Source organism: Leptonotus elevatus, chromosome 1 (genome assembly GCF_054856555.1).
Source record: "Leptonotus elevatus isolate MCC_2025b chromosome 1, RoL_Lele_1.0, whole genome shotgun sequence".
NCBI lineage: Eukaryota > Metazoa > Chordata > Actinopteri > Syngnathiformes > Syngnathidae > Leptonotus > Leptonotus elevatus.
Window position 1 is genome coordinate 17,670,766 of NC_141239.1, and position 27,827 is coordinate 17,698,592.

At 39.6% G+C, this 27,827-nt stretch overlaps 1 protein-coding gene across 1 annotated transcript; it reads right to left on the minus strand.

The window, feature by feature from the left end:
- Positions 1-623: 623 nt before the first annotated feature.
- On the minus strand, positions 624-27,827 carry LOC147181136 (BMP/retinoic acid-inducible neural-specific protein 3-like). The gene is made up of 8 exons (XM_086086244.1): positions 27,476-27,827; positions 27,076-27,388; positions 16,742-16,944; positions 14,921-15,126; positions 12,504-12,609; positions 9,021-9,257; positions 7,075-7,297; positions 624-1,949 (listed from the first exon to the last, which is right to left on the minus strand). Exons 2-8 carry the CDS (start codon positions 27,354-27,356, stop codon positions 821-823), a joined length of 2,385 nt encoding a protein of 794 aa, XP_085942370.1. The 5' UTR covers positions 27,357-27,388; positions 27,476-27,827; the 3' UTR covers positions 624-820.

Sequence of the window (27,827 nt, forward strand, 5' to 3'; positions counted from 1 at the left end):
TACAGTAATGGTGAACCATATCAGGCAGCCCTAATATTGTGTCAATGTGTGCATACAAGTTCACCACAAAGATGAGGAAACTAAGAACCAAAATGGAGAAATGAAACATCAGAGAAACAAGTCAGAAATGAGAGAATCCAGATCAGACTTGTTTTTTTAATTGAAATTGAATGTGGCTTGTTGGCTGGCAAAAAATAAATGATGTTCCCAGAATTGTTTATCATTTCTGTAATCAGAAGGATTTATCTGCAGTTTGTATTTCTAACCTATTTAACAGTTTTCTTTCATTTCTGCTCATTTCCTTTGATTTATGTTTATGTCCAATTGCCTTTCATGTTTAATAAATGAAATGAGCTGAAAAGATGAGATAGCGTTTATTTGGAAGTATGATGTTGGATTTTGCATATGTTTATGCCTGCCATGGTCAGTTTGTCAAATACACACTTGATTTATATTTTACATCAAGACTGTAGTGGAAGCTTTCATAAACGATTAGACCTTCCTGTTGTAAAGTGTTTAAACAACAAATTATGTTTTTGTTCGAAATGGATCGAATCCCTCCCACATGTTGTGCATGGAATTGATTGAGTCTGCAGCTATTTAAAACCAATGAGAAGCATATATTTGAAACCGAAGATTTAAACATCTTTTATTCATAAAACTACATTGACATTAGCATTGATTTTAATTGCACACAGCTTATGTACAACAAGGCCTTGAACAATGTACCATTCACTTGACAACAAATGGATCTAGCTGAAAGAGATCGCAAGCCTGTACTGTATGTCGCAAGAAAATAGAAAACATAACACGGGAGCCATTAGCTACATAGTTTGGTCGCCTCGTACTCCACGTGGCTTGGTTGTCTGGCACTGAAAGCCTGCAGGGCAGTGAGAATCCTGGTCACGTCTCCGCTGGACAGTTTAAGTCTATGGCGGAGCAGACAGGCAAAAAGATCCACGTGGGGGGCCCCTGGAGGCGAGAGGCGGTTTACCCTGTAGCGCAGCTCCACCAGCTGCAACAGAGCCGAGTCCTGTGATCCCTGAGTGTACGGGTAGTCGATCTGCAGAATCAAGTCCTGGATTGCCTCAGGGTCAAAATGTATGCTATATCCAAACAGCTGCATGCTGTTCACTTTCATATAACCGATGCTGTTGGGCGGTTCTGTCGCCTCCAGAGGCTCATAGTCCACTGAAGTGTTCTTGGATCCCATTGACATGCCGTCCTTGATGCGGCTTCTCAAGTAAAAATGCACCGTCTCAAAAAAGCTCTTCCATCTGTTTCCGAGTGACAACGTCCAGTTATAGCAGTCCAAGGGGATGTTCAATTTGGTCCGCTCCCAGTCGGGATAGCCATGTTGGCCTATAGGCATCGTCCAGCTCTCGGAATGGCTGCCTCCGAAAGGGTTGACGAAGAGCGAAAAAGCTGGCTCAAGGGTGCTGTTCCTGGTGAGGCAAAACTGCAAGGCTAGTCCGAGGAGCATGTGAACTCGGTTGGATTTAACCCGGTTGCTCTTCAGGGTCAGTAGCATTCGCTTCCTCCACGACGGGTCAAACCAAGAGTTTATTCGCACGTCGTTGCTTACAAACACCGCATGCAGAGTGATGCGTGGGTCGCGTCTCTGGAGAAGGTAGCGAAGCTCCATGTCGTGCAAGTCTTGATCGCTTTCCAAACCCAGGTAAGGGTCCGTAGGGTCGGGCACGGCGTGCCTGCAGGTTCCCTGGTTCAGGGTGAAGCCCGGATTGCAGCTGGCGCATCGCGTGCGATTCTCACTGGAGCAAGATGAACAGCGAGGTCCGTCACCCATGGAGCACGGGACGAGGCTTTGGCAAGGCGGGTGGCTATACGGGCAGGAACATCTGCGACTCCCATCATTGTAGACACCCACTTGGTTGTTCTCACTGCAGTACAAGATGGAGAGGGTGTAGCTCAACCAGAAGTGCAGAGACCTAGGAGAGAATCACATCTTTTAATTGTTTGATTAGATTACATTTTGAGTCATGATCTTCCCGTGCCTGAGTAGTTTTTTTCCGGGTGCCCCGGTCTCCTCCCACATTCCAAAGACATGCATGGCAGGTTAATTGAGCGCTCTGATTGTGAGTCTTTATGCTTGTTCTTCTCTGTGTGCCCTGTGATTGGCTGCCAACCAGTTCAGGGTGTACCCCGCCTCCTGCCCGAAGCCAGCTGGGATAGGCTCCAGCACCCCCGTGACCCTTGTGGGGAATAAGCGGCTAAGAAAATGGACGGATGGATGGAATATGAGTTAAGCAGCAAAATCCAGCAACAACCAATCACAGCTCTGCTTCAGAAAACAGGTGAGCTGTGATTGGTAGTTGCCTGAGACCTGAGCAACACTGATGTCATTTTCAGTCGACAGCAAGTGGCAAAATGGCCACCTTGAGAGCAAGATTTGAATAACTCATATTCCACAAATGTAATATTAATCAGAATGTTATGTTTAGCCTAGTGAGGTCACATATAAGATATTATTGTCAAGAAATGTTTAAGGTTGGCTTCCCTTTTAATGGCTTTGCCTTGCCTTTTATAGTATAAAACCCTTGTATGGTGTTCGGGGTCTATGGGACCCACGTTAACATACTAAAAACAGGTCTCACAGACCCGAACACCATATGAAGGTCAACATTGAGGAATTTTCTTTTTAAATACATTTTGGTACAAGAGAACCATTAAGACATTTCAATGCCTTGAAAATACAAGGGCCACTTGTCAGGTTGTCTTTTAAATGTGCACAACAGAAGGATAATTGGTGTGTATTTTATTTGAATCTGATTTAAATCACACAGTTGACATACTATTTAGCATTTTACAAATAAAGACAAAAGTTTTCAATGACTGAGTCAGAGAAAGAACAGATAGACACACACACACACACACACAAACACACCCCCACACCCCCACACACACAGATCCTCTTAATACGCTTGTCTAATAACTGCTAGTTATGCATTACTACATGATACATGCTTCACATAAAAAATCTATTGGATTTTACATTTACAATATGACTTGTAAACACATGGAAAATTTAATAAACCCATAAAATTTATGTTTCACAGGGACACAGACAATAAAAGAAACAGATGTACGTACTGACCCAAAACCAATATTGTCTTTATTTTATTTTACAAGCAGCGAGTGTGTGATAAACAAGTATAATTGGATTTCAGACTGAGAGGCAGTGTCTAAATTTGACTAGTAAGATGGCGGGCTGTGCAATTTCATTAATTTCCCTCCTAGAAGAAGTAACCAACAGATCGCACCCGTGACCACAGTGGCCGTGATAAGCCGCTAAAGTCGAGCATCCGGGTGAGATCGATGCTGAAGCAGCCGCTGTAGCAGCATAAAAGAAGAGACCGAGCAGTAATGGATAGCAATAACACAGCCACGGCTGAAATTCTTGAAAAATGGTAAACAGTAAATGGACCGCATTTATAGAGCACCTTTCTAACTTGAAAGTACTCTTGAGTGCTTTTACAGTGTTTTCACACAGTAATGGTGAATGCTGGTTGGCATGGAAATAAAGTATATGGCTCATTTACACACTCTTGTCGCATTCAACTGCAACTGTCGCCATCGTATCTGGCTTCGGGTTACTTTGACAAAATATAGAGAGGAACCGGGAATTGAACCACACAATTGAACCACGTCAAGTATTCAATTTCTGTTGTAATGTCTTCTATGATTTTGCTGTATGGGCTGAGTTTTTTTTTTCCAGGTTACCTTAAAGGTGCAGAGCTTGAGCCTCATTTTTTATCTTCCCTCCTTCCTTATGTTTTCTTTTTTTCTTCTCAGAAACACGGGCCGCTGAAAGGTGACCCGCCAGACATCCTGTTCCGCTTCCCTTTGTTTCTTATTGTTGATTTCATGTTTCTTAGAGAGGTAGTGACTGGAGGAATTGCCTTTTTAGGGATCAATAAAGTAATCGGAATAATATTGTCAGAACTTAGGGCTAAGAGTGAAGCACGTGATTGAATGTCTTTGCAAAGTATTTAATAAAACTGCTGGTTGGAGAGTTTTTAAGTTTCTTCTACACGTTTTTTTTTTTTTTTTTTTTGCTCCTGTTGGTTGGAAACCAATAAAGACAGGATATTGCCTTTTTCACAGGGACACAGCTTCACCCAATCAGGAAATTAGATGTGCAATAAATGACGCTTGAAGCAGCATCTGGTGTGAAGTATGTCATTTCTTCGGATACAACAGTGTGGGAGAAAAAAAAGTGAAACTGCGCACCCTGTCCCGCTGTTCCGGCATTTACCATTTACACAACCGTCATCCCAGTCTGTTCAAGCTCTGATAATACCTTCAAACGTTGCATATTGGCAGTGCTGTCTGTATGGTTTCAATAACACATACAGGATTTAAGTTTGAAAACAATTGGGTTGTTGTTTTTGTGTGTTTGTTTCTCTGTTTAGCTTAAGGATATAAATCTCAGACGAAATTTCTAATTATATTCCCAGATGAGTTTGATTAAAGGAAAAATAACTTAAGGCTGTTGTCCCACATTCTAAAGAAACTTAGAAAGTCACAGTTTGTAACATGCATAATGTGGAAAAAGAAGGCTTTTACTGCTGATTACAAAAGGAATGAAAATCCAGACAAAAAAAATCGATGTATTGTTTAAAAAATTTAAAAAACGGCTTCTGATAAAGGCAAGTCAAGGCAAGTTTTTGTCAGGCTAAAATATCATATATTAAGATGTTAAGCTGTAAGCAGCTGCGTAAAAGTCACTGATGAGCAGCAAGCAGATATTTGAAGCTTCTGGTGTCTCCGGAGTCCCGAGAAACTCTCAATGCAGGAGCCTCTAAGGAGAAATGTTTGCAGTGGGCTGATGAGGACAAATTTTCAAACAGATTTGTTTACTGATGAATGCCATGCTACTTTGGGTGGTCTAAAATGTAGTCAATTTGACTCTAAACAGAGTCTATTTCAGTGGTTCTCAACCCCAGTCCTCGAGTACCCCATATCCAGCTTGTTTTCCATGTCTCCCTCAGCCAACACAGGTGAGGATCATTATCAGTGTCATGCAGAGCATTTTGATTAACTGATCATTTGAATCACCTGTGCTGGCCGTTGGACACATGGAGAACAGGCTGGATAGGGGTACTCGTGGACAGGGGTTGAAAACCACTAGTCTATTTGGTCCCACTTTAAAATCTACCCTTGGAAGAGAGTAAAATATTCAGAGTAAATTTTACTCAAAGTATTTTGAGAGAAATTTGCCTATCCCAAGAAAAAACCTATTAAAGATTTTTCACTTCTAAGTACATTTTGCAGGGAGAAATTTTGACTAACAAAACAAAAAAGTTACATTAAGGGTTCAGGAACAAACACAGGGCCTTTATCTTGGGAGACTGCCACTCTACCAAGTGAGTTATGCCGCTCCTACTGTTTGCTTATCTCACAAAGAACAATGTTTTTGGTCTCATAGAGTTACGAAGATTCCAGCTGACACGAGCCCTATACTATATACCATATACCCCACCTGATGTTGTGGGGTTATTCATCAACCCTTGAGTGACTTTTATTTATTCATGTATCTATTTATTTATTTATTTGACTCTCTTCTAAGTGTAAATTTACTCAGTGGGACCAAACAGACTCGGTTTAGGGCAAAAGTTACTCTACAGAAATGACTGTGAGAGTGCAGGATGGCTAACATCAACTGCCCCAAGAAGGCTGTGACATATGCAAGGAGGTGGTAGAGTGATGTCATAAGATGGGGTAATGGAGAGCGAGATGGTCGGCTATTTTAAAGCTGCCTGAAGGTGTCAATGTGACCTCTGGCAAATGGGCTTTTAACTGACCGTTTTTGGCATGGCATAAAAGGAGGAGTCATGTCTTCTGCAATCTGCAGAAAAGTCTAACAAGTGCTATCATGGCTTAATGTAGGAAAGAGGCTAGTTTCAAGCATGGTCACATTTTCAAACACAGACCTGAGTTCCTGAGAAATTCATCTGTTCATCACCAAAATATTAACGGAGGTATTATACATGCTCTTCTAATGAGTAACTTTTGGAAAAAAACAACAACAAAAACAGTGCCTGATAGAGCTAGTTCAATATGGAATGAAATATCACTTGACATTATGTTATGACAAATAATCACCTAATGTAAATCACGGGAATGCATTCAAACATTGACGATGCGCAGGCTTCTTTTTGACCGCAAATTGGATGTTCCTAAAAGAACATGCACTGTATATGTGGTATCTGGTCTTGCCTGTACATTCACAGTGATTCAGTCATTACTGCAGCTGCCTATTGTTGGAATGCACTCTTTGCCTTCCGCGTGTTTGTTTTCTTTCGGGTAGTGAGAATGTTGGTTATCCGAATGCAGACTGGAGATCGGTGAACAGTTCCTTCGAAGGATTTATTTTACAGAATATTCCGGACACTCATGAATGACAGACAAATGGCTGCTTCTCATCACAAGTGTGTAGATTGCTGACAATTGCAATATTCTTATACTAGCAAGAAGGGCGGTACCACCAAACCCCTCCCCTGCCCCCCTTTCTCCCCACCCCTGCCCTCAGTCAAGACAGACTTTTACAGCATTCAATACACATTGACAGATGGCCTTTTGATGTGGAAATATAGTAGGTCTCAGACCTGACGTCACCTAGCATAAGATAAGACTTACAAATAAATAATTTTAACACATTTGCTTCAACCCCAGACAAATGGCTCATTGGTGTGGGAATAGAGGAAGCCCTTCAGACATTCCGTCACCTGGAGACATTATTCAAACACTCACCAAGCTTTACTGAGGAAATTAAAACAGTTATGACTAAATCTAAACAGTTAAAACTAAATCTAAACAGTTATGACTAAACTAAAACAGTTATAACTAAATCTGGGCAGAAGACCCTCAACACTATAAACAGGGATGGTTGTGACAAATTTATCAAGCATATATTCAACCTTTCAAAAGTACAATGAAACAAAAGAAAACCCCACTTCATTATGTAAAAACAGCCATCATACACCTTGGCAGCACCTTGTTTTTTTAGGATGCTGGTTAAAAAATTCCACTTGTATCTACTTTGCATCTCACCTCGGCCTCTGCAGGACGATTTTGGGCTGTTTACGGCACCTCTTGCTGAGGCTGAAGAGCTTGTTGACGGTGCGTCGAGCTTTGGTGAAGAGCTGCTGGCTGCTGGTCTCCAGTTGCCTGTAGCGCTGGAGCAGGCTGGCATCTGTCCTCCATAAGTGTTCCACGACAGATGTGTTTACAGCGTAATGCGTTGGCAGCTTCCCAACAAAGCTTTGGAATTCCTCTGGAAGCAGAGCAGAGCATCAAGGTGCAAACTTTGCTGGTGGTTATTATTCAGAGAAATAACAATGTGAACTAAAATACTGACTACTTCTCATTGTTTGTGCCAGAAAAGCAAACAGCTCAAACGGAACATTAAAGGGGAAAGTCAACCCCCCCAAAATTCTGGCCAATAATATGTTCTATGCAGCCCCACAAGTCTAAATATGGCATTCTGGTTAATATTGCGTTAGTGGAATATGAGTTAAGCAGCAAAATCCAGCAGTTTTTATCAATATCAGAAGGCGTCCATTTTGCCACTTGCTGTTGAGTGAAGATGACATCACAGTTGCTCAGTTCTCAGGTAATAACCAATCACAGTTCAGCCTCAGAAAACAGGCGAGCTGTGATTGGTCGACTAAAGATGACATCACAGCTGCTCAGGGCTCAGGTAACAACCTATCAAAGCTCAGCTTCAGAAAAAAGGTGAGCTGTGATTGGTCGTTGCCTGAGCCCTGAGCAACTGTGATGTCATCTTCAGTCGACAGCAAGTGGCAAAATGGCCGCCCCCGGAGATGGATAAAAATGTCTGGATTATTTTTCCTCAAATGTAATATTAATCAGAATGTCATGTTTAGACTAGTGAGGTTGGAAATAACATATTATTGTCAAGAAATGTTTAAGGTTGACTTTCCCTATAATAGAAATATGACAAGATCCAACAAAACAGTGGACTGAGCGGACTGCACACAAAAGAGTTAACTTTGAATCTAATAAATGTAATAACAATAATAATGACGACACATTAAGGCCAAAGCCCGGATTGGAACCCTCAACCTCAGAATTGTGAGCTGGATTTGCAAAGCATCATTGTGCCTAAAATCTTAACAAATGCTTTCAAGTGTTCTTCCGCCATACTCAAGGGATCGGATAACCTTGAATTTAAGGTTCTGCCTTTTTTATTCACGCCTGAGAACAGATTAGATCAGATTTTCTGCAAACCTCGGGGTAAATTGCTCGCTAAATGCCAGTTGAGGCTGCTAATCCAATCAGGGACGACGGGTGTGTTGTGTTTATGGTAATGATAGCTTTGTTTCAAAATGAAGCAATATTACATTATTAGGTGCTAGGACGCAAGCCGTGTTTTGTTTGATTGGTGGAGCATTTATTTGTGCGCCAGCCAATTAGCTTGAAGCAAAGCTGTGGGAAATTACGAGAGGGGCGCACAATGAGAACAACCGGGCTTCTTAGTGGCGGTCACGCAATCAATTAGTGAGCTCGACACTGTTACAGGTGCATTAGCAACCCCTGGTGATAAGCGCAGTCATGTTCTAAGATTTTCAGATTGCATTACAGTGGTCCATTCATTAAATGTTTTGCTTAGTGACTCATAGCAAGACTTTTTGTAAGAGAAAATGGACTTTAAGTGGCCTTGTTTTCCACCCAGCCCAGGCTGAGGAACCTATAGAGATCCGCATGCTGAGATCTGACGCTTTGAGTGGCAGATCTTGCGATTCAGACTGGCAACACTTGACAGCCAAGCAAGAGTTTAGAACGGGAACAAGACATGACTTTTCTGTTCATGTTAGCGCTGAAATACGAGCAGAAATCTGCTGCTTTCAGAGAACAAGAGTCTAAAGTTCACAACTGTTTCGAGCAGTGGCGCTCCGACTGCAGCTTTTTGATTGTCACGATGACATTTTCAAATAATTTCTAAGGGCAGCAATAAATCCCGACCCCTGACTCACCGGATGCCTCAAACTCCTCGTTGGTCCGCCCCCAGGCCTCTTTGATGCGCACAAGGTTGTTTTCCAGAGTGTCCAAATCAGCGTGAGGACAGTTACACTGTGGATACTCCACACCGCACCCACACCAGCATTCACTGTTTTGGCACATAAAATGACCCTCGGATTTACAGCCAATGTAGTTGAGGGCCGCCTGGATGAAGTGGCTCTGCAAGTAGCTCGGGAGGATGACCTGCAGCCCTGTGGAGCGTGAAAGACAGGAGCAAGGCAATTATTAGACTGCCCCGGGAAAAGATGAGAAAATGAGGCCGCTTCTTATAATTATCACCAACAAAACTCATGACAACTGTGACAAACTAATTGTATGGTTACAGCCAGGCCTGATGTATTTCAGTCTATTTCGGTCCAATCACTAATTCCTTCATTAGATGTAACATGGGCCAACCAGTTTATTTAAACACCATCCCTTTTACACCATCCTGCTGCCAGAAATATTTTACTAAAAGGGACGGAATGTTCTGCTTCACAAAATGGATCTATGAGTAATTACCTACACTTATGTTAGCAAATGTACTTGAATTGGCTTTCTAAAAGGCAAATTATACATTAAGGATCGATTAAATACGTCAATGTGATTTCAGCAGAGTACTCAAAATCTCTTGAACACAGTACAATGAGAGAGTTGACCCAAAAAGCAGCAGCAACACCATTTTTCTTCATATAGTGGTTGGAGAAGTTTCTTTATCGCAGACAGGAAGGAGCTTGTGTCTAGTATTAGCTGTAGGTGTGTGCTGTTTAGGAGGGAGACACCTAATTGATAAATAATATATATATATACATCCATCCATTTGCCACCGCTTGTCCGGGGTCGGGTCGCGGCGGCAGCAGCTTTAGGAGGGAAGCCCAGACTTCCCTCTCCCCAGCCACTTCAACCAGCTCCTCCGACGGGATCCCAAGGCGTTCCCAGGCCAGCCGAGAGACGTAGTCTCTCCAGCGTGTCCTGGGTCGTCCCTGGGGCCTTCCGCCGGTGGGACATGCCCGGAACACCTCTCCAATGAGGCGTCCAAGAGGCATCCGAACCAGATGCCCGAGCCACCTCAACTGGCTCCTCTCCACACGGAGGAGCAGCGGCTCGACCCTGAGTCCCTCCCGGATGACCGAGCTTCTTACCCTATCTCTAAGGGAGGGCCCGGACACCCTACGGAGGAAACTCATTTCGGCCGCTTGTATCTGGAATCGTATTCTTTCTGTCACGACCCACAGCTCGTGATCATGGGTGAGGGTAGGAACGTTGATCGACCGGTAAATCGAGAGCTTCGCCTTTTGGCTCAGCTCCTTCTTAACCACCACAGACCGATCCAGAGCCCGCATCACTGCAGACGCTGCACCGAACCGCCTGTCGATCTATCGCACCCTCCTGCCTTCACTTGTGAACAACACCCCAAGTTACTTGAACTCCTCCACTTGGGGCAGGAACTCCTCCCCGACATAGGTCACAGATTTGGAGGTGCTGATCCTCATCAATCAATATTGTTGGGACCCTAATAAAAATATATAAATATATATATATATATTTTCTATGGTTGATTCTGATATTTGGCACAATGAAATTCTGATAACCGATTCATCAGCTTATTAATTGATATACTGAAATATTAAAAGATATACAATTAATTTACATAGCAATTACAGACAACTGGAACACTGATAGTCGGACAAGTTGTAATCTTTGCATAAGATGTCGCCTATGATTGTTTTTAATACTACACGCCACTCACTAACCACTTTATGTTTTGCTAAGCAAGACAGTGCTCAGAATCGACCGAGACAAAATAATCCAATCACAGTGTTGCTTACAGTACATTGGTAGCATATCTGCTATGGAATTGCTGTGACATGCTGGCATGCATGAATTTACAAACTCCATTCATTTTTGCTTTGGTATTCAGGTTACACATTTTTCAGCATTCCCATCATTTCTGAATGTCACTGCACTAAAAATGACTCCAAGATATTCCATTCACAAGCCCTATAATAGGTAATATATATATATATATATATATATATATTTTTTTTTTTAATTAGATTGTATTGAACCTTTATTTATGCAGGTAAGGTAATTGCAATGCCAACTAGACTGCAAACAGCAGAGTGAAATAAGGCAAAATAAAAGCGAACAAATAAAAACAAATGGTGCTCTAATCGATCGGCTAACGATCATAAAAAAAAAGAAACATCATCCGTAGCTTGTACTTAGCAGCCTGCAGCCAACTAGGGACCAGCTTGTGTGCAGTGTAGCGATTTGAATTTTAATAATCAATTATTAAAATAATCGTTAGTGAGAAGCTCAAAAATTGAAAATTATGCAACTAATCAATGTGATCGATATTGGCCGATCTCCTTCATTAATGGTCGATATCGGAATCGGTACACCCTTAATAAATTCATATTGCTAGAAACGGGCCGGAACAGGTCACAATTTGGTAAATGTAATATTTACAACAAACATGCCCTTCTTTGGGATTCCTGAAAAGATGATTTTGGAGGTATGAAGAAAACACGCAGAAAAACTGTACACAAAGCAAAACATACACAAAACATGATAACGTTAATTACACAATTATAAGTAACCAGTCTATAATCAAAATACATCATCGCTTCCTTCACGCTGACTCCTCTCATACAGGAACTGCAATCTTGTATTCCCTTTTGTGTCACATGACATTGAAGCTTAGCTCTTATTAGATGACAGAGGAGCAAAAGATTGAAGTCTCCTTTCACCAGGATCATAAATGCCGGGATCATAAATGTTGTGATCACAGCATGTATGATGTCACTCACGCATTGCTACTGGCTAGGTTTGAAAGTAAGCAAGAAAATGCAGTTTTCTAATAGCTAGTCCTCACTCTGTCACTCATGTTGTCCATATCTCTGCTGGGATAAATTTGGCTCCACATAGCTCCCCGTGATCCTACTCGTAACAGCCATATCATCGCAGAAAAGCCAACATTGCTGACATTCTCCGCGCAACACAAATGGGGCTGATTGCCGTGGCCAAAAACAGACAACATTAAATAAAATAACATAGGCGCTGTCTCTTGCGCCATTTGATTGGATTTTTTCATACTCACAATGTATTGTGGTCTATATCAAGCGGCTGGGTGACCATCGATGTTCACTACTTTTCAAAGTGCATTTTGTGTGGGAAATTTTCTTTTGGCCATTCGGACACCCTCTCAAAATAGTGTGTTCCCTTAATAGTGCACTATATGCGGAGTACTGTGCACATTCAGACATAGCCTTGTAAAGACAAGCTAACATGAGCTATGCTACGAGTATAGCTGTGTGTCGCTAACTAACGAAAGCTAAAACGTGGCTGATTTTGAATGATGAATGACGTTGTAATATAGTATAGCGCGGCCTCATACAAATATTATATTTATACATAGGTGACAAAATATTTATTATATTATAACATTTTCTTACCTTGTAGCTGAACTTTGTTCTCTGGACTGTGAACGAGAACAGAGCTGACGGTGTCCAGATTGTCATAGTTGCTGCATCCAAGCGGCCCAGTCCTGGTTTCTGTTACCTGCATACATTTAGAAAAGAAGAAAAAAAAGAAAGACAAAAATAGAAGCTGTTGTCATGTGTGCACATTTCATGTATTTCCTGTACAAAGAGTTGCTGTTTTGTTAGCAGTATCAATGCTAAATTTCCACGGTACAGTAGTAGTTGGGTTTTCCACTTTGAAATAAAATTACAGTAAACTATAAAAAAAAAAGACATGTCTGTATACAGATTTTATTTTAATTTTTTTTACAAAAGGACGCTAACAAACTGCAAAGCAAAAGTAAAATACTGCCACTTCCAGGGCTAAGAAACAACAGCAACAGGGTAAGCTAACGTTAGCAAGTGTTTTATTTGTGTCTTCTGCACCTGGTACCTACCTTTACTTATGGAAATGCGCCAGTATTGAGTAGAGCAGAGTAAGTGAAGCGCAACTGAAGACGTAAAGTGCACACTCTTGTGTCGATAGTTCGGGTTACTAGCCACCTTGACATCCAAATGTTGATTCATTTTGCTCGTGTATCTAAATAACCTAAACAGCCCATGAAAAGTATTCGAGACCTCAAATTACATTTGAATGCAAGTACGCTGTGAAGAAACCCCGAAAAGGTCTTCAATTTACAAACTTCTGCTCCTCAGAGTGAACCATTAGAGGAAGGAAATCTACTTTGCTTTGACCACCTTACATCAGACAGATTCACTCCTAACTTCATTCCTCCAGTAATTGACCCTGCTGTTGAATCTAGACATTTGAAAGCACAAATCTGCAGGGGCTTAAGTTACAAATCCTTCCTGGCATTTCCAACATTGTATGATTTTAATGAAAGGATATCAATGGAAGCTGCTGTTTTGAGATCCCTCATAAAGAGTGATATTCATTTCCGCGCCACCTCGGCTCTTTATTGAATGGAAAACAGCCTGGCTGGGAATTAATGGGATGGTATCACTAATCGATCAAGCCGACAGATAACCATAAGAAGATGTTTGTGGGGTGGCACTTGTCTTCATCAGCAGCTACTCACTTTAGCATTTACGTGTTACCCTCAGGCTGTATCGGCTCAGGATGTATGCGTTCTCTCTAATAGCTACTTTAGATGTTAAAACGGATGATTGGTGTTTTATTGTGAAGCCTTGGAACTGCTGCACTCGTCCACTCCTCTTAAGCGTTCCTTTGGGGTTGGCAAGCCCATATATATTCATTTCAATTATACAGTGAAGTATTGCTTGCAATGTTACAGTTAACTATTCTGCTATACATTTATGGGATTAAGCTGACAAACTTTGTTAACTAAAATATAGAATAAATCACAAATGCGCACACGGTTTAACAGTGTAACTGCCTCATGTCAGGCACACTTAGTCAACATACACTTGTGTAACAGTATTCATCCTACCTGAGTCAATCAACCGAAAGTGCTTTTCAGTGATTTCACTGAGAATTTTTAAGGTAGGCATCATTTAGAAGGTCTTTGTTCGGTTTCTGACCACAACAAAGAGATCGGAACATATTACTGCAGTCCTAAAGATTTTACAGTCAGGTGTAGAATGGATTTTAAATGTATGCTACTGGTCTATAAATCATTGAATGGTTTACGTCCCGAATACATGAATGAAATGCTGATGGAATCGGGTCAATAAATGGTGCAAAATCAGCATTTAGCTGTTATGCTGCATGCAAATGGAATAAGCTGTCAATAGAACTAGAGATAGCCCCAAGTTTAAATGTTCTTAAATCCGGGTTAAAACCTATGCTTCCCCCCCCCCATACCTATGATAAAGTTTTTTAGGATAATCAATTTTTCCAAAATCATTTTCTTGCTCTGTACAATTTTCTAGTAATCTTAGTAAACCAGTTTTTATTTTTCTAATTTGCTTTTAAATGTCTTAAATGATTTCCCCCCAAAATGTCATATTTTGCCTTTAAAAGGGACACTTGACTCATTGAGCCATTTTCAGTAGTAAAAACATAATATTTTGTCCAGAATTTGATAACTTCATTATTGCTGTTGACTGAAGATGACATCACCTGTGCTGAGGAAATAGGTAACGACAAATCATGGTTCAGTTTGCTGACCCAACCCAGAAAACAGCCCGAATCCGAAAGTGGGTGGCTTTTTTGTAGCTTGAGCAGTCACAAAGAACATCGCTGTGACCAGTGTATGTAAAGTTGATCTCTATATTATGTTTGCATGTATAATTGTAAACAAGGTTGACCAGTTAGTGTCCTCAGTGTAGCCATTAAACTGGAAAGCAGCCCAGCTTCCTTGAGGCGATGCCGACGAGCCGCTTCATCTCCCAACACACTTCTTGTCTTTTTACATGTCTCTACACACCCGTATGACAGTGGAGGCGATCTGGAGGTGGTGAAGCCTGCGCAGGGTACTCTCTCTGTCGGTGAAGTAGGAGGCTGCCAGCTGGTGGAGCGCCTCCAGCGTAATTGCCCCGGTCGTGTTGTTGCTTTTACTGCCATCAGTCCCCACCGCCGAAGATTCCTGACCCAGCTTCCTTTTGTCCACAAATATGGTTAAGGACTCTTCCCCTGGTGACAGTCACACAGAGCGAGTGCAAGATTCATTAGCTCTGACGGAGCAACGCTAATCACCTTTCATTAGCATCTCTACATATTAGATTGAAAAGTAGTAATTAAGTACTGTGCAGGAACCTGGCGGTTTGGATGAATTGACACAGAAAAGCAACAGATCGTTTATTCATCATCATTAATCACAGTCATTTCATTATTATTATAATGTCGCATTTAGTGGTACCAATGGTCCCAAAATGCTAATTCGATCCTTCCCAAAGTACATTGGATGTGTCTATGCAAAAACTAATCATTAATAGGAATGGCACGGTCACGGTATTTTCTTTTAATCATAAATATGACATTATATGTATTCAGGGTATCAGGCGATTCATTTTTTAAATCGTAATTAATCACATGACTTCTATAGTTAACTCGTGATTAATCGCACATTTTGTATCTGTTCTAAATGTACAATAAAATATATTTTTCTAAATTTTTATACACCTCTTGACATAAAAGTGGGAAAAAAATGTATGCTAATAGAAATGTGGCTGCATTTTTTAGTCATTGACACATTAATTTCATAATAATTCATAAAATTGAGTTAAAATTAAAAAGATGTACTGTACTGTAAGAAAAAACAATATTGATTTGTGTTGAGGTCGTTTTTCTGCCACTACAGGGCATAATTGCATTTGTAAGACGTTGCTGACAGCTCATTTTTCTTTTCATATTAAGGGCTATCTAATCTTTAACATAAAGTAACTTGTGAATTTTGGCACATTTTTAAAATTGTAAAATACAACTTGACCCCAATCTCTACTAATATGTGCATTATTATTAAATTTATTACTGCTGCATTGAGACTGTAGTTCCCCGAGTACCGGCTTTCCAAGTAAGGGGGCGGTCATTAATCGTGCATAAAAAAAAAAAAAATTAGTGGCATTAAAGGAACACACAAATTTTGACACTCTATCTTTACTCTTTACTCTTTACTCTGTACTCAATCTCTCTCTCTCTCTCTCTCTCTCTCTCTCTCTCTCTCTCTCTCTCTCTCTCTCTCTCTCTCTCTCTCTCTCTCTCTCTCTCTCTCTCTCTCTCTCTCTCTCTCTCTCTCTATATATATATATATATATATATATATATATATATATATATATATATATATATATATATATATATATATATATATATATATATATATATATATATATATATATATGTCTATCTATATATATATTAAATGCCAGAGTAATCTTGGATTGGTCCGTACAGCATGTTTTCTCTATACTATTGTCCGTTAGCCAAAATTGGTCTGCAGCGCATCTCGCGGTGCAATTATTCAAAATATTTACCATTTCTGAAGATCCATTTCTGAAAAAAACATTCAACAAGAGAAAATAGCAGTGATGATTTAGGGTTGCATGCTTTTTTATAATGAGAAGAATAGAAACATACTTATTTTCCATGCTTATTCCAACTCTGTTATGTTTTCACTCGCCAACAACAAGAACAAAACAGCGGTCGACTGATAAATACATTCTTTGTTGTTGGAAAAGCGACAGATGGCAAAAAGCAGTGTCTCATGTACTAAAAAGTGAGAGATGCTGGCCCGTGTGTTTTAGCCTACCTCCCAGTGTGGCCGAGAGGAGGAGATGAGTGCCATATTTTTTTACGAGACTCTCGGTAATTGCGCGCAGGGTGGGTCGTCTTCCCAGCTGGCGGATGGTGTGCATGAATTCGGGGTCGAGGGGCAGAGCCAGACCACGACTGCCACTGAGACCGTCTCGTTTCTCCACCGCCAGGCTGTTGACCTTCCATCGACCAAACTCCCTGCACACACGCAAACACACATCCACATTTACTTGGCTGCAGCCTCGTGGCATTTGTCACCTCCTCGTCACTCCATGAAGTCAATGTTACAGAGGTCATCGTGGGAGGTTGAAGGGCTTTCTATTATAGTGGCACTTCTATTTTTCCCATCCAACATCTTTCTAATCCAATTAATAACAAATTGTAAGGTTTGAGTCCCTTATTCTTCCCCGCAGGAGTTTATGTAACTTCGGAATTAGCTTGCTGCTCAAACCTAATGAGTTGAAGCCGCCGTGCAATGTAATCAGTTTAACTTACACAAATCTGACACTCGATGAGGAATGTAAAGTGACAGTAATGGACGCAATCTACCCATTGGATGGCAATCTGCCCCGCATGAGTTGGAGGACTTGGATTTGATAGTGGATGCAAAATAGAAAAACAATTATTTTCCCATGATTAAATCTAGAGGTGGGCACTTACCTCTCACTGTCGTTGACAGATGCCCACCTTTTCGCCATGTTTATTTTTTCAAGGCTTAGTCTCATACACAACGCACCGAAAAAACGGACATTTGTCCGAAAAGGTGGGCATCCGTCAACGGCGGGCCGCTATTGATTAAATCAATGGCAATGGTATTTTATTTTTGTGAAGTTTTTTTCCTTAATTACCGGTAATTGATTTTCTGGGTCACAATGCAAAGAAATATTGTCAAAATAAAAATAAAGCTTCAGAGAATGAAGAAACACAGAATGTGTAGGCACTCATTTTATACACTCAATCTCTTAATTGGAATACTTGGCACCAACTTTAACGGTTGTATTTACTTTGGTCTCTACTGGATTGACATATTTAACTTACGACGGTAAAATATGTGTTACAATAGAGAACTACGTTGTAATATAACTCAAAATAATTTTTGATGACTCGAAAATCGTGTGTTTTCCTACTGCAGCTCAGTATATTTAGTCACTTCAAAGTGAAAGGCGTCTTTTAACTCAGCTCTTTGATAGCCAGTGTACAATCTTCAATATTCTGTCAATCATGGCTTCAAAGTTTAAAAATTGCTTCACAACTTTGTGGGCAAAAAAAAATGAATTAAAATAAAATATTGCTTATACTTTAAAAACTTAGCAGAATACAAAGCTATATAATGTTGTGCAAAATGAAGCTTAAATGATGGAATTAAGTCATTTACGCTAGCGCACAGTTTCTAAGGCAACCAATCTTTAACTTAAGGCTTATTTTTGAATCCTTTGAACAAAAAGATTGATTTTCTTGGGTTTTATCTCTTCCAGTCGAGCATGGGCTGATGAGACGCAGGTAAATTAGCATGCAGTCATCATTCGGCATCAAAAGTGAGACCCTGCCGCCATTTTCCAGCTGAACGTTGATTACAAAGTGCTGCTGGATTGTGGGAACGTGGCATCAAAGTCAAATTGTTAGTCTGTCTCGTCAACAAATCATGTTTAGACTGAACGTTTCTAATGGAGCGGCGCAGACCACTCTAGAAGGCTTTGTAGAAAATCGATTCGTTGTATCAGTCGGTCCAAAAGGACACATTTGGAAATGATTATTAGATCATGGTTTGTTCGCTTGTAGATATAAAAGCTACTTCCACTGAGATAAAAAGCACATTAGTCCAATTAGAACGTGTCATTAGAAGAACACTTTATAATAGTGTTATCTTGAAAATGTGTCTTTGGAGGGGCAACGAGGCCAAACCATGGGCTTGCATTGGAATGAGATCACCGGAATTACTGATGAATCCGAGTTTGGCATTTATGGGAGAGGCAAGAAGCAAGGTGCCCCTCTACTGAATGAACAAAATGCCAATTAAATTGAAAAAAAAAATCCTGCAGAGATGAGATACACGCACTTGTTTACTTCTTGGACCAGGATCCTTCGGCACATGCCTCAAAGCTACAGCTAAAAGTAGATCAATGCCAAAGAAAACAGAATACCTCTTAGCCAAAGCCCTCAGCCTCATTTAACAGTGAAGAGAGTTTAGCATACAACTTCAGGCTGTTGAAATCATCCACATAAAAAACGGCTCGTTAAGTTTAGCCATTTCAGCTAAAGAGCATTTGTTAATTGAACCAAAAGGAGATAGGCGGACATTGAAAATATATCTGTTTTCAAAGAAGCAACTTTTGCAATAAAATGATGGTCTTTAGAGAGAAACAAAAAAACACATCGACTGTTTCTGAACATTGTTGCGCAGTCTAATCATTTTAACTGCATAATATCAATAAACAATATAAATGTGCTCTCCAAAAACGGTGCTTTTTTCTGTTGGTGTAGATTCTCAGTCATCCAGGTGATGGTATTCCGCAAACTCAATCTATAGGCAAAAAGACTCTTCTTTGTTGTATTGATGTTTTTCTGGTCTTCTGAACATTCAAAGATAACTGCAGCAATTATGATGTGAGGCTAACAATGTAACAACAGCAGTTTGGAGACTGAATGCACAATTTCGTGGCAATTTTGGCAGTGCATGATAAACATTTGTAAACAGGTGTCAAAGTTAGAGTGACCAGATGTCCCGTTTTAACCATAGTCCTGTTTTTGAACCATTACGGAGGATTTTGCCAACCTCATTGTTTTGTTGCGATATTAGACAGGTCCCGTCCCAACATCCCGATTTTGCCATGTGTATGTCAATCACACAGTTGCCATAGCGATTCATGCGACAAACCCATTAAAAGGGAATTTAACTGTTAAATTACATCCTATTAACTTCCAAATTTACGCTTGTGTTGTCATACCGGAACGAGCACTACTTCCTGCTTCCATAACTAAGAATCATGGGAAATGTAGTCCTACCGGTGCAGTTGTGGGTGGTCCGAGCTGAGCTTTTCAGGCAGCACGTTTCCAATGCGTAACCATCGCAAAATTACACAGCTCGCTTCCAATTGACAATTCCGAACATTCGGGGCATTTCTGATATTTCCGTCATGCAACGCAATGCAAATGCTTCCTTTACACGGTGAAAACAAACGGCGCATTGTATTTATTTTGCCTGTGCCTAGCATACAATCAAGGCAGATTGTTATAGGAGCCAAACGACATTTCATCACATTTTAAAATCAAAATAATCCTCACAAATCAAATTAAAGCGATCCAAATTTCATTTTACTGAGTATGGCCGCCATTTTGGCTTGTGATGTAAGCTCGGAATTGACATTAGCTGGCGAGACCAGGGTTATTATAGTTTTGGAAATTTCATTTTAATTAGTTTTTATTTCGTTTTAAGTTTTGTTTTTTAAATTTAGTTTTAATTAATTAGTTTTCAGGGTGGTTCTGTTAGTTTCAGTATTAGTTTTCATTAACAAAAAGAAGTGTATTACTTACTACTATATTGCAATATTTAATAAACACCATAGTAATATGAAAAAAGTCATGCATTTCTTACCTAGCATTGCATTTCGGCTGAGTTAAATGAAAAAGCAGGCGAGCCGAGCCATTGGAGACTAAAGTCAAGCACGCAAAATTGTCACCTATTGTCATCTGAAGGTGCTTTTCTATTGGCTGTTGCTAGATGATATCACATCTGTGTGAACCACTTTCCTTATTCTGGTTAATATCGAAACACATATACTTAAAATCAGATTAAAGATTAACCCCAAAGGTGTTAAATGAATGACCAAAAAGTCAAACGAAGGACATTTTTGTTATAATTAGAGTTCGTTTTAGTTCGTTTTTGTTTTTTAAAAAGAGTATTTTTGTTTTTATTTTATTTCGTTAACGAAAATGTTTTTTGACCCTTAGTTTTGGTTAATTCGTTAGTTTTTGTGAACTAAAATAACCTTGGCTGAGGTTAAAAGGTTAGATAATGGTGGGTGTATTGACTTGTTTAACGCTGCTGAGCTGTCAACCAAAATAAAAAATAAGTAACATCCCCGACCCATCCTCGTCGAGTTTTTAATTCTGAAAATCTAGTCACACTAATCAAAAGAGTTTTTTGGGGGGGATGGGTTGTTCTCAATTCAAAAGGGTTGCTTGCAAAAAAACGCAAAACGTGGCCACGTTCACATATGTCACTTTCAGTTCTTCTGTCATGGAACAGGACTGATGAGTTTGCTAAAGCTCCTCCAAAGAACTGTGTCTCAGAGTGACACATTATCCCACAATTCTGATTGTCAATCCAAATGTTCCCCGAGTCAGCTATAAAACAACACAATTTTGCTAGGAGGACAAGCAATTGGTGCATATTAGCGTGTTAGCCTCTCTGTGTAAGTTGAAATTGCTTCGGCGGTGTTGTTGCCCATACATCAATCTTCAGTGACACAAAAACTCCCATTTTACAAGATCGTGTCAAAACATACCCTCAGTCAGTGTTTCACTATCAGCTACCCCTCATTGAGTCAAATCAGTCAACAAGCTATGTCGGCTGTAATTGGAGATTGTGCGAGGAATCTCCCCCCCCCCCCCCCCCCCCCCCCCCCCCCCCCCGGAGACACACACGCATCCCAGTAGGCAGTCTTTCTGCTTCCTTTGCTGTATTCACTGCAAGATTTTCACATGTGTACACAGAGCGCCATGGGTGTAAGGAAGGTTTGAAAATATGATAATGCTGCAACTAAGCTCGTCTCATTATGCGCTTCTTGGACACAAATGTCAGTGAATGAAATCTGCTATTGTCCTGCATCCCACTCCCACAGTGCCACGAGCTGCTTGCGCTGTGTAACGCGCTCTGCTTCTGCGAGGCAATCACTGGCGTGAGGAAACCCTGCTCAGCCGAGAAATAATTGGGCAACCGGGACAACGTAGAGTATGCCATTACGGCCAATCATCATAACGAGCGGACGGACTCAGTGTCCACGTCTGATGGACGGACCGATGGGTGTTGAAGACCAATCCCCAATTTGATTTAATTTAAAAAAAAATGTTTTTGCTGCCAGCAATTCCATCAGTAGGCAAGCAGAGGATTGTTTGCTAAGGAATGTACTCCATCCTCAACATGACAGATTATTACATGCACTGTGAGCAATCAATTGTGATGAAAACAACTCAGTGGGGAGAGAAAAGGTGGAACGGGGGAACATCCGAAGAGCAAATATACAACGTAATCACATGCTGCCGCATGAATGGCAAGCACAACATGTTGGGCTCGCTAAATTGTACATCACAGAGGTCAGAAAGGTAGCAGAGCGATGCTAGCCCCGAGGTAGCTTCATATTGGACACTCAGTCAGTAGAAATCCATAGTGATCCCTTTGGGTAAAATATATACTGAAGGACTGACTCCATAAGGATAATTTGGACTCCGAGGTACCTTTTCCAGGTATAACTGTAAAAGTCAAGTGTCAATAGAACCGAAACTGGACCTTTGAGGAGATCGCCAAAGTAGTGTTTCTCTCTCTTTATAATTAAAGAGATATAAGGTATTTTTCTACATGAACCATGAACACTCTCTTTCAAATTATGAAGTCAAATAAATTAGATTTTTTTTTTAGATCACGAAACTTACAAAAGTTTGGGTAATTAGTGTCCCAGGTGAGTGTAATTCGCAGGTGGCAAACTCAAGGCCCAGATGGGCCAGATATGGCCCCCCGACACCATTTTTGTGGCCCACAAAGGCAAATAATGTGCATCAATTTCATTGCAAATTTACTTCCCTTTTAACAACACTAAGATGTGAAATGTTGCAAGCATTTTAGTTCCCGATACCTCCTTTAAAATAATGGAAAAATAGTTGAATAAACAATGGTTTACTGGCTTCTGATTTCAAAACTAGTTATCTATCAATTTGTTGTGCATATCTGGAAGTATAAGGTGATCATACATTTATATCACTTCACCATAAATACGATGTGGTCCACCACAAAAATGCAAAAAAGTGCTCCTGTGACTATCGATTATATTTAGAATTGATTAATCTATCGATTATTCAGTCGATTAGTCGACTAATCAGATTCATTAGATTAGTTCATTTTAATTTTGTATTGCAGTGTATTACAAAAGCATTCTCGCCCCTGATTACTGTGTTGTGTGTATTAACCAGTGATCACTGTTTATTTCGTACTTTACATTCGTACAGTGAGTTAAAAAAAAGGGGGGGGAGGGGGCTGGGGATTTATGTTGTACTATGTTATCGCCGGTTCGGTCATTGTTTTCCAAAGTAAAAACAGGTTGTTTGCTAATGTCTTATTTTGTTTAAACACAGAAGAAAATCAGTGATCAATTATTGTTGATATGCTGAAATCAGCGGATTTGTACAATTTTTAATCAAAAAATGTCTCCAAACGATTACTCGATTATAAAAATAGTTGTTGATTACTTGTCGATTAATAAATGTATTTTGACAGCTTTAAAAATGTGTTTGAAACCCCTGGCTCTAATAATAGAAAAATAATTAGGGCTGTTGTGCCACTTTATTAGGCAAATCACAGTTTATGCATAATGGCAAAAAAAATACCTCTCTGCTGATGAACAGAAAATTGTGGACGTTTGAAAAAAACATTGTTGTTAAATAATTTGTGTGTGTCTCAGAAAGCGCATTAAGGACGGTTTCTGTTGGTTAAAGGCATCATGTTATGAGAGCAGCCGTTTTAACCCCGCTGATGGATGTGAAGCAGGTATGTCACTGGAGTCGCAAGAAGCTCCCGATGTAAAGACATAAAGCTGTATTTCAGCCACCTCCAATCCCTAATTCACTAGAAAACAATGTTTGCAGGGCTCCCAGATACATGAAAACTAATTTCCAAAGAGTTTAACAGATGACTGTTCTGCCATTAGGATGTTGGAGATGCATCGAGGTCTGAATTATTGATGGCAGGCAACCATGTCCTTGATGCTATGATGCTAGTCTGTTTCCTGGCTACTTTGGGTTGGGTTGCCCTTGAGCAGGGCAGCATTCCCAGCCCCCTGCTCAAGAGGTACCGTTTGTGCATCCCTTTAACTCTGCAAGGTTATTTTAGACAATGAAAACTAGCAAGCAAGATAACAAACTAAAATTTTAAACAAACAAACAAACAAAAAAACATTTAATTAACAAAGTAACATTAAAATGGAAATGCTTTTGAAAAAACTATTACAAAAGTGTCCTTCGTTTTCATCATTGGCAATTAATTTAATACATCACGAGCCTTTGTGGTTGATTTTAAATGTATTTATTTCAGTCTTAGGTGGCAGCCAATAAAAAAGCATGCCCAGATGACGTCATGCCGAAGCGACAGCCGTGCTTGCTCTTTGCTCCCTGTCACTATAATTGATAAAATAAGAAAATGAAATATATAAATGTACATTTAATTATAAATGTTTATATAAATATATATATATATACTACATTTACATAACATTTCTTCCCACTTAAGTATTAGGTTAACATTTCTTCACGCTTTTATGTTAACAAAAGTATGAACAATTAGGGGGAAAAATTTACATTTAATTAAAAATTTTGATATAAATTGAGATATAAAGAGTATATATATATATATATATATATATATATATATATATATATATATATATATATATATATATATATATATATTAGAGGTATCAGTTTATTTACATTTTTATTGTCATTAATTGCATTTTTATTGTAATTAATTGCATATTTAACTCACTCTTTATATCCCAATTTATATCAACATTTTTAATTAAATGTAATTTCCCCCCCCCCCCCCCTTATTGTTCATACTCTTGTTAACATAAGTGGGAAGAAATGTTAACCTAATAGAAACATGGTTGCATTTTTAGTCACTGATACAGTAAGTTCATAACAACTCATAAAATTGTTTTAAAATAAAAAAAATGTATTTTCTGAAGTTACTGAATAAAATACGTCTCACATCAAAAGATCAAGCTGCTTAAAATAAAAAAACAAAAGTGTTTTTTTTTTTAAAGTTCAGATTTTTTCTTTAAAAACTAAAAGTAATAACATTAAACACTAAGACGAAATTAAGTATTCAAAATATAGTGCTGCCAAAGTTAAAGCATTACCTGATTAATTAATCATGACAGCGGATGATAATTACATGCACTAAATGTAAAGCATTTAATAAATGTTTGCGTATCATTTTTAGAACATTTAGAAAATGTGTTCATCTCAAAATATTGGGGTCATTTTTTTTCCATTTCAAATGAATGCAAGTAAATAACTGATTAGAAAAAGAGGAGAATGAGCGTGTGCAGTGGATCAAAAAAATGTTGAAGACGTTCTCATAACATTAAATGTCAAAAGAATGAACACATAACCGGTGCTCTTCAAATTTGGTGGGAATTTTTTGTTTTGTTAAAAAGCCTTTTTTATTAAGCGATTAATCGTGATTAATCAAAATTTTAAGATGTGTTTAATCTGATTAAAAATGTAATCGTTTGACAGCTCTAAAAAAAAATACAATTAATAAAAACAGACAAACCTGCTTTGAAACAAATCTTAAACTAACTACTTTAAAAAAAAAAACTAGTCTCAAAACGAAATAAAAGCTAACTATAATGAAAATGGCAAAACTATTATAACCCTATCACTCTGACATCTCTCCTTGCATGCCTAAATGCGTGTGCTTGGTTCTGTGTGCGGTCTACAACACACATTATACACAGCAGAGTGTAAGTTGAATTTTGCCTCAAGAGATAATTATCAGGATATTAAAAAAACAACAACAACAACATAAAAAATGTCCCTGGAGGTTGCAAAGTGATTTTTTTGTGCTGAAATAATAGGGAGTGATATAGTAGGCCTTCAGGATGCCTGAAGGTGTCAAAATAACCTCTGCAAAATATGTGGAATTTCATACTGGCCATTTCGTGTCACAGTGAAGCAAAGAAAAAAGAACAGAGCCTTCCTCTGTAAAATAATTCTCATGCAAGACAACGCATCATCCCACGCTGCACAAATTACCACTGACGCTTGAGCTGCTATGGGTATAATGGAAGAAAATCTCATAGTGTGGCCACATGCAAGTCCTCATTTCATCCCTTGACCTCAACCCTATTAAGAACCTGTGGGGCAAAATTAATTGTTATTAATTATCTGTAAATATTATAGATTTTTGTCAGTTTTCCCCCCTCTATTTATTTTAGTTAAATAATAATTTAGAGTACTGTATTTTGCTGCCTGTACTAAAAACATACTATTGTCATTGTGGTGTTGTTCTGTAATTTATTTGAAAAATATTCACTGTAGATTACATATGCCTAATGATTTTAAACAGTGTTTAATGCAACACACAAATGCAACATCATTGCTTTCAATTTGTTTTGAAATGGTGACTTTTTGATTTTTTTTTTTTATAATTAAAAAAAAAAGTTAGCAACGGTCATATTATTCCATCAGCATGCCAGCAACAGCGTCACAAGAAAATTAGCATTAACCAATAATGCTAATTCTGACCTTCCAGTCATTTTCAGTTGTCAATGATAGTATCTACTATAGTAGATATAGTTTCCCATTGGGGATGTTTGATACCACTTTTTTCAGTACTCAACTGTTAGGTAGTCACTGATACTGATACCACTACTACTTTGGATACATAAAATCCCCACGAAAAAACAAAAAACAAACAACAGGTGATTTTAAAGAAAGCCCATGAAATAAATGCCTATTTAATTTTCTATTTTTTTTATTTCTTACTTCTAGTTCTGATTGTAAAACAGCCACAATAAGGGGGGCAATTTTGGTATCGGCTTCCGTCGCGAGTACTGATACAATGAAAAAATGGCTTGGTATTGACCCGATACTGATACCTGGTATCAGTACTCACCCATCCGTTTCCAATTGGAAGACAAATCGATTGCCTTGAATAGGAATGGTAAAATATCGGAATGGGCCAAAACATGCAAATGAAAAACACTTGGCATGGACAGGCTCGAGATTGCCATGAAAAAAAAAAAAAAAAAAAAGCATTGCCGAGCAACACCTGCATCTTTTCAGTCCGAATATGTAAAAGCAGCTTGGCTGAAATTCACATATCTCAATGTTGGCAGGTGTGATACCTGCGAGGGCAATCCTGAGTGGGCAGGCTCTCAGTACATCTCGACAGCAGCTGCCTTCACTGATTAATTCCACTCTGGTATTTCAGTGCCATGTTCGGTGAGATGAGAAATCGCATGCACACACAGTGCACTGCCCCAAAAAGCATCAATTATATATCCTTCACACTCCGTATACCATACACACACACTCTCTCTCTCTCTCTCTCACCTGTAGATCTTGTATCTGGTGTTAAAACCCTGCTGGTGCCTCTCCGCAGCCTCAGTGAACTCCAACGACTGGTGGAAGGGTCCTTTATCCGACAGAAGCCATGCTAGCGAGCCACCGAGTGAGCCGCCGGCCGGTCCGGCGGCTGCGTCTCCGGCGGCGGCAGCGGCAGCGGCGACGGCCCGCGGGTTCCAGCAGCAGCAGCAGAAGAAAAGCCAGAGGCCGACAGCCGCGCTCGTCCATAGCAGAGACAGCCGCTTATGACTGATTCTCTGACGGCTCATGCTTCACCCAACGACACCTCATTCTCTCTGGACTGGGAGGGTTGAGCACAAGACTTTGCTGAGAATTAAAACAAAACAAAAAACAACAACAAAGAATTGAAGTGTTTTATAGGACTCACCTGACTTTGCAAAGAAGACCAAATGATGGACTCTTTAGGAAGTAAAAGCTGCGAATGAAATTATTCCTGTTCCCCGCATTGAAATCGCAGTGAGTTCTTTCTTTTCAACTTGAATCTGCTCTTGTTCAACTTTGTCACAAAGACGCAGACCCCCGGTATCCGCGCATCCAAACGAGATCCAAACATCCGACGTCTTCATCCCCAAACACATCTCACATAGCATTAAACGCTGATCAAACTCTTGTTTTTTTACCCCCCTCCTATTTTAATGCCAAATTCTGCGTGCACACTGCTGCAGCAGCTGTTCTCCTCCTCCTCCTCTTCCTCCTCTTCCTCCTTGTGCTGTGTGAGC